This window comes from Pararge aegeria, chromosome Z (assembly GCF_905163445.1).
Source record: "Pararge aegeria chromosome Z, ilParAegt1.1, whole genome shotgun sequence".
Lineage (NCBI taxonomy): Eukaryota > Metazoa > Arthropoda > Insecta > Lepidoptera > Nymphalidae > Pararge > Pararge aegeria.
The window spans coordinates 7,632,998-7,640,801 of NC_053208.1; the positions used below are offsets into that span (position 1 = coordinate 7,632,998).

At 35.2% G+C, this 7,804-nt stretch overlaps 1 protein-coding gene across 1 annotated transcript; it reads left to right on the forward strand.

The window, feature by feature from the left end:
• Positions 1–1,938: 1,938 nt before the first annotated feature.
• Positions 1,939–6,973, forward strand: LOC120636454 (EF-hand calcium-binding domain-containing protein 1-like). Its single transcript, XM_039907934.1, has 5 exons — positions 1,939–2,127; positions 2,284–2,353; positions 2,990–3,170; positions 4,371–4,481; positions 6,747–6,973. The coding sequence occupies exons 1-5, from the start codon at positions 2,007–2,009 to the stop codon at positions 6,930–6,932; spliced, it is 669 nt and encodes a 222-aa protein (XP_039763868.1). The 5' UTR covers positions 1,939–2,006; the 3' UTR covers positions 6,933–6,973.
• Positions 6,974–7,804: the final 831 nt, after the last annotated feature.

Consider the following 7,804-nt stretch of genomic DNA (forward strand, 5'->3'; position numbering starts at 1 on the left):
ATCGCGACAAGTCTTGTTGCAAAGGTTACGTGCCTTTTTATATTTTTGTAAATTTTCAGGTGATGGATTGATTTTAAATTTCGACTTAGCAGCATTTCGCTTCGCCATCAAACCCCTTATTTCTACAGTAAGCCAAGGAGCTGGAAGATGTTTAAGTTTAATTGGCCGAAGAGGCGCATGCACATCAAATAGATCAATAAGAAGAGAATTAAAGATTGAAATTTTATCATTTACATCCGGGGCATCCAAAATAACATCCCAGTCAATCCGGCTAAGATCATGCATAAACTTATCATTATCAAAGCTCTTGAAGCTTCGCCGCATCACGACTGTAGGTTTAACCCTGGGCGGGCGAATTTTATAGGATAAGAATACTAAGTCATGATATGAAAAAGCTTCGGCTGGAAGCTGGCCATGCACATTAATACGCTCAGGTGAAGAGACGATCATTAAATCCAGTTGTGAAGGTACGCAGTTGGGAAAAAAATGAGTTGCATTAGTGCTGAGCAGATTTAAATTGGCGCTATTAATTATACTTACCAGGCGCCTAGCTCGTGAGTCATTCTTGATAAGGCAAGTGTTAAAATCACCCATAATAATAGTGTGATCAACACTTGGGACATAACTATCTAATAAAATCTCAAAACTATCAAAATAGTCAACACGCAGTGACGGACTATAAAACACCCCAAGCAAAAGCTTCAGAGAACCAAAAAGAACCTCAACAAAAATATGCTCAGAAGAATCACAGTATTGGGAAGGCGACTTATTTAAAATTGAGAAGGGGATGTGGCTACGGAGATATATGGCTACCCCTCCCCCACCTTTCCCAGTTCGATCATTTCTGATTAAATGAAATCCTGGCAAGGAATATGAAGTTGAAGGCAGACAAGACTTGAGAAACGTTTCCGAAACCAGGATAGCATGTATGTCTTTAACGTCGAAAGAAGTTAAGAGGTCTGGATAGTGGGAAGGGATGCTCTGCGCATTAATATGAATAACATTAAAACTTTTAGAGTGCGGAGAAAAGGCAGAGTCTAGAGCCGAATTTATAGAAAAAGAAGTGCTGTGGAAACTGTCATCAGATGTTGAGGTGCATTCTGAGAAAACGCCACTACCGCCATCCGACCCATCACTGCACATACCGTCATCGCTAATCATAACTTAAATATGATTGCCACTGAATGATTGATGAACTGATGAACTGATGTTGATTTACAATATTATTTTTTAGTTTAGCGGTTAAAATAGTTTATAACTACTAATAGTTTATAACTAGATATTATGACGTACTAATAGTTTATAACTAGATATTATGACTATTAACCCTTATTCAATGTTTTTTTTCTTTAGATGCGTTATTTTGGTTTAATAGGTATATATAGTTTCTCAGACTTTTTTTATTCAACAAAAGATTCAGTACAGCGACTACAGTATTCTTGTACAACATAGGTTTCTTGTGTGACAGACCATTTACACAGTATAGGCGGATAAACAGATCGTAAACGTTTTTTCTTCTGGCTTGGTTTGCAAATACAGCTTAATGAGGTAAAATAATGGATGAGATATCATTCAAGTGGTTAAAATATTTTTTAAGTCGTAAGTTTAAGGTTAATTGATCTAAAATAAACAAGCAGACAATTCTTTCCTCTTTATAACATTATTATATCATAATTTGTTTTCATGATAAGTTAAGGTGGGTTTATTCGGTTTACTTAAGATTTTTCGATGGCACTAGTGTCTTATCATGTGTAAACATAGTGATTGTATTCCCTTTGTCATGTCTTGGCAAAAATATCCCATGATATTAGCTTCTATTATAATAAAATTACATAACATATAACTTGACTCTATAGTCTATGATCAACATCAAGATGGGCACGTAATCAATGTCATTATTTATTTACAAACTTAACTAAAAGTTGGTGGTCATAAAAGTTGAAGACTAACAAACCATACCATACTGCACATTTTTATTTATCTTTTGAGTAATTTATTAATTAAGAATGTCGGCATCTCTTGATTCGGTTTTGGATCCCATGGAGGAAATAAGATATCGTAAAAAGCATGGTAGAATGTGGATTGAAATTCAGAAGGATACACATTTTTCTTTTGATGAATTGGAGCGTTAGTACATTTTCAGTTTCTCACTTTTCAGAAGAATAACTTTTAAGTTATCTATGGGTATATATATACACGTAATTAAAATTTTTTCTTCATGTATTGTGATTCCGGGGCTAGGAAATTTAAAATAAATTCTGTATGGCTTAAATTACATTTCAGATGTTATGGTTATTTTTTTCAAAATCCAAAAGCGCGATGAGAAACCAGCTGCTTCTGATTTGATATCCAGGTAATTCAAACTTATGACTAACACCATCTGAAATCTCTTTCTGCTTTATTATTATATATTCATCGTCATCAAGATCCAATAAGTTATTCCAAACGGGTCAGATCTGTTTATGTTTTTGGAGGCTTTCGGAGCATCAAGTTAAAGAAAGTTATTATTGCAGTGGCCGTTTTTTATACTTGATACTTGGTACAGTGCATTGGCAATAGTTTATACTTGAAGGGCAGAGAAGTGGTAATAGTTAATACCTCCAGTACAGTGCAGTGGCAATAGATTATACTTCCAGTACAGTGCATTGGCAATAGTATATACTTGCAGGGCAGGGAAGTAGTAAGTTAATATAATATCAACCCATTACCGGTGAGAAATACTTAGGCCGATGCCCACCAAGCCGGCAAAGCGCGGGTTGGTGGGCATCACACGCCTTTGAAGACATTATGAAGAACACTCGGACATGCAGATTTCCTCGCGATATTTTCTTTCACCGTTAAAGCTAGTTATATTTTGATTGCTTAAAACGCACGTTACTTAAAAAAGTTGTAGGCTTATAACTTAAATTGCCTATTAAATAAAGTTAAGGAGCTAATGACTTTTGTTTTGAATTCGATTGAATGTTTCATGGAAATTAATGTTCAACAGGGCACATTTTCGCGACGTCTTACATACAGGTCTTGGTATGACGGACGCGTACATGATGGAACGGGTTATGGTGGCTCTGGATAGAGGGACTTCTCCTTACGTCACTATGTCGACATTTGCTAAGGCGATGTCGCTTTATTTACGTGGTACCTTGGAGGAGCGAATTATTTACGCATTTACGGTATTGAAATCTTGACGTTCATTTTATCTATAATCTATGCTAATCCAGATGCTAATAATAAAAACCCGCTTATTTCTGAAACTTGTGACACTTACAATCTACATATCTATTAGCATTTAGTTTCAATATGTTACTGTCCGCAAAACTAAAAAAAGGAATCCTTATATTGACATGAAATTTTTACACAACGTCCTATTGCAGAAGAAAAAAGGTTTTGATATTGCTTCGAATATCTCATCAAAGCAGACTGGCTTTAGATGGCATAATATGTACCTGTATAATACATTATTCTACTATATTACTATAGTCAAGCCCTTTCGAGGAGTAGTGAAATAAAAAGTAATTCGCTATTTTATAGGGTGCTCTTGGACCGATTTTCATCAAAGGTCACCACTAATTCCCCTCTCAATCAAAAAAACAAAATCAGAATCAGTTCATCCGAAATACGATGCCCTAGATTCGTCCAACTTATCCCCCCATTTCATCAACACCCCATCATTTTTGCATCGGGGGTCAAAATCTCAAAAAAAAATCACAATAATTAACCCAGTAAACTTCGTACCACCCCTCTTGTTTCGCTTTTTAGTTTCTCAAAGTAATCCGCAGTTGCAATTCCCAGGTTGTTTCTTTAGGTTTATACTCATTTCCGTTTTTTTAAATCAAACATGTTCCTATCTTAAATACTAAATAATTCAAAAGATTACGGAAATAGACGATGACCTGACCATACTAAAACTATATTTAAACAGCTTTGAACTCTGATATTCATTTTACGTCATTAAATATATAATCGAGTTCAAGTCGAATTTGGATCTGATTTAAATGATGATATGTATTTTGATCTGCCGTCACCATCTTCCCACGGGTGTTTAAGCGGCATCTAAGTGAATATAACAGATAACGAGAACAGCGTCTGTGATGATACTACCATCTCCTGCGATCACCAAACCGTATTAAAGCGTGGGCATAACCATCCGTTGGGAGTGATTTTTAGTCCACACAGGCTATTAATGATGGATGATTAAAAGATGTTTTTTTTTAACACGCCACAAGAACTTGTTATGTCGTTAGAGTCGTTATGTTAGAAAACTTTAAAATTTAATACTCTTTATAAGTCGACTTTTTAAATATAATATTGCGTAGGCTCCTCTAGCCTCATATTAGCTTTTGTTTCTATACCATTTAACTATTTATTTGCAGTGTTACGACTTACTGGGGGAGGGTTATTTGAGAAGGGAAACTATGTATCAGCTAATGAAGAAGAGCTTAGCAAAAGCTTCGCGAGATGACGACGTCGAAGAAGCTGTAAAAGTAAGATGAAAATTTGATAAGACTGAATTGTTGTTGCGGCCGGAATTTCAATAGCTTTAAACAATGCCTAATTTACTCAGCTCAGGCATTTAAGAACTTATGAGCTGCCTAAATATTAACTAACAGATGGCGAAACGTTTACTCTAACTAGGTTATAAGATGGTAAAATTAAGCCACAAAGCAGCGTCATCTCTGCAAAATAGCTGCAACTTTTGATCAAGTTTATTGTTGTACGAAGATAGTACCTACGTAACCTAACAAAGCGGTTTTAAAAAAAATTTAATATAATAAGGTTTTTTAGTAGACATTTTTCCAATTTTTGTTTATTGTAGTTCTGGTTCTAACTTACGAAAGCCTCAATTGAGAATATTACTATGCATATCAATGGAATTTAAATTGGATCAGGTCTGTAGGTACGTTAACATCATCATCATCATCATCACCATCAATTCGTTAACGTACAATACAAATTTGTTGTAAAGTAAGCTTTTAAGAACCCGATAGTTTTACCAAATTTAAGGCAGTATATGAAAAAGTAATCACCCTATTAAATCAATTCAATCCAAAACCACAGAAAGTAATTAGTAGATACATTTCGAATTAAATTGATACGCGTTTGAAGCTTAAGTAATTGACCTTGACAAAGGCGAGATCGGAAATGCACGAATATCGATTTGGTTTCATCTCTTAAGCGAACAAGGGGATTGTATTTGATGTCAATTTGCATTTAGCCTAATTAATCTAGCTCTAAGGTCTGAACATAAGCTTATCTATGACCAAAATTGAAAATATTATGCCCAAATTGCTTTGAAGGCAATCTATGCGTGTGAGTATGAAATTTGTTAAAAAATAAAGTGTTAAGAGATTTGATTTGTTGATGTTATAAAAAAAAACAAACAAAACTTGAGATGCCATCAATGCCAAGCGCTAATTACCCATCGGAACAAGACCATCGTGACCAAGTTCACGGAAGCGAAAACTCGCGATCCGGTTGGTTGAAACTATGTAATGGATGGATTCTCAGTAGAGTTGAAAAAAAAATATGACAGAATGGTATATAAAATACATTTCATTCTAATCAGTTCATCGGACAGTTCATGTAGAAGTTACCGCGAGTTAAAAATTTAAGGACAACACCGAAGACAAACAGGTATTTTTAGAGAAACACTTAATTGAAAAAGAACTTTTTTTGACAAGAATAAAAAAATTATTAAAAACAAATTGTAGACCTTCTGTAGTGCAGTGTGCCCAGCCACGTGATTATGGGTAAATCATCTCGTTGGACATGAGAGCGCTTAGTCCATCGTTGGATTGTTACAGGCTATTAATAATTCGTAATTCGAATTCGACGAATCAACAAGTAACAAAAACGTGCCGCCAGGCGACTTAACAATGGCGTGTAAAAATCGTTAAGGGGTATTATAATTTCAATACTCTAAAAAGGCTAGATCGCTATAATTTTAGACAGCATTATAACTTGCCACCAGGTGAGTTTGCACCCTTGTAATTTAAAAAATAAACTGTCAAGCCATGCGCGGCCATAGGTATGCCAATTCCAGCTCAAATGACAGTGCAAAATTATGAATGGAAAATCAAATAACGATAAATAAAAGCTTGTAAAACTTTAACAATTAAATTTTAATATTACCACTAAACAAAAAGCAAGAATTAGTCGTCTAAATAATAATAAAGTTAATAAGTTGATAAAAACGCTTTGCACTTTATGAGAAGCGGACAGGCGACCGCAACTGCGGTTCTACCAATTTCCGGAATACATGTTTAATTGGATTGCACCGGAGTTTTCATATGCGAGGAAACTAATATATAAATGCTAAACAAGCGCCACTATTAAAAAAATGTTTTTTAGAATCCACGTAATAAAATTAGTTACGGTGTGGTGTACTTTACCGGTTTATTATTAACTAGCAACCCGCCTCGGCTTCGCACGCATGCAATGCATGTAATTATGTATGAAATATAGCGAGAGTATGTGTTTTGTCCCCGCCAGCCGATCTGCCCCCGCCAGCCACTCCCCCCCCCCCCCACTTGAGGCGTAGGTTAAGCCTCATTTACCTGTAATTACACCGGCAATCACACCCTTCAGGCTGAAAACACATAGAAAAACCTTGCTCTCACACTACATATAAACCTACCTCTTGAATTATTCTTATCTATTGCTGAAGGCTGAACTAAAATCCGTTGGACCTGCCGAGTCGATGGACACGGAAAATCTATAATTGCTAAATTAATATTGTCAATCAACAGGAACTAGTTGATATAATGTTGAAACGGATGGATATGGATCTGGACGGGGTTATCAACTTCCAAGATTTTCAAACAGCAGTGACTAAAACACCTCCACTGCTGGAACTTTTGGGTTATTGCCTCCCCGAACGACCTGCCGTTTATGCTTTCCTCAGTACCTGGTGTCCTGATTGGGCGAAAATGTGACTACCGAGTATCAAGTGAAAATAAAGAGCAGCTATTAATATAAATAATAGTTTTATTTGTACTGATCACACTTAATATATTAATTTTGTAATTCAAAATATATAAATAGCTACATGTCATCGGAGATATGGGTTAAAAGCATTGGACCCTCACGTTGCTCCAATGCGTATTGGTAGTCTTAAACGAATACTATCATATAACCGTGACCGACGGCTTACCGTCTCTCTGTGGCACTCTAGGGCAAAACGTTTATTTTTAACGGAAAAATCCAAACCTAACAATTCATGACCTGGCACGGTAATCTAACCGCGAATCTCGTTATCCGTAGTTTAGACCAGTAACATGTATGCTAAGTTATATAAACATGGAGAGTTTGAGCATTAATTAAAACATAAATTCGAGCAAAGTTTTAAAGAAGTTTATATACGGCTAATGAATAAGACCTATTCAAAGACTAAGAAACTCTACGACTTCTGTAGGAATTACAGTTGCATATTAACGTAAAAAGGAAAATTCTGTAATGAAAAGCTACTTTGGGATATCTTACATCTATACTTACATATTATATAACACAAGAGATGTCTTGTAGCTAGCTTTAGATGGAGCGAGCTTATACGTACGGCAAAAGAAAGACTTATGTCGCGCTTTGTTATATTATATTATGGAGTACTCAGAAGCTTAAAAGACCAATAAAATAAGAATTACATACAAGTTAAAATAATAAATCACTTCGTCGCTACATTAATAAACACTTGATTGAATTGTTTGCCGAAATGTCAATTTTAATTGAGAACAGCAGTTTCATCTCCAATAAAAAAAAATATCCTATTAAAAAATTTATATACATTCCTAACTCAAAAAAGTAAATAATA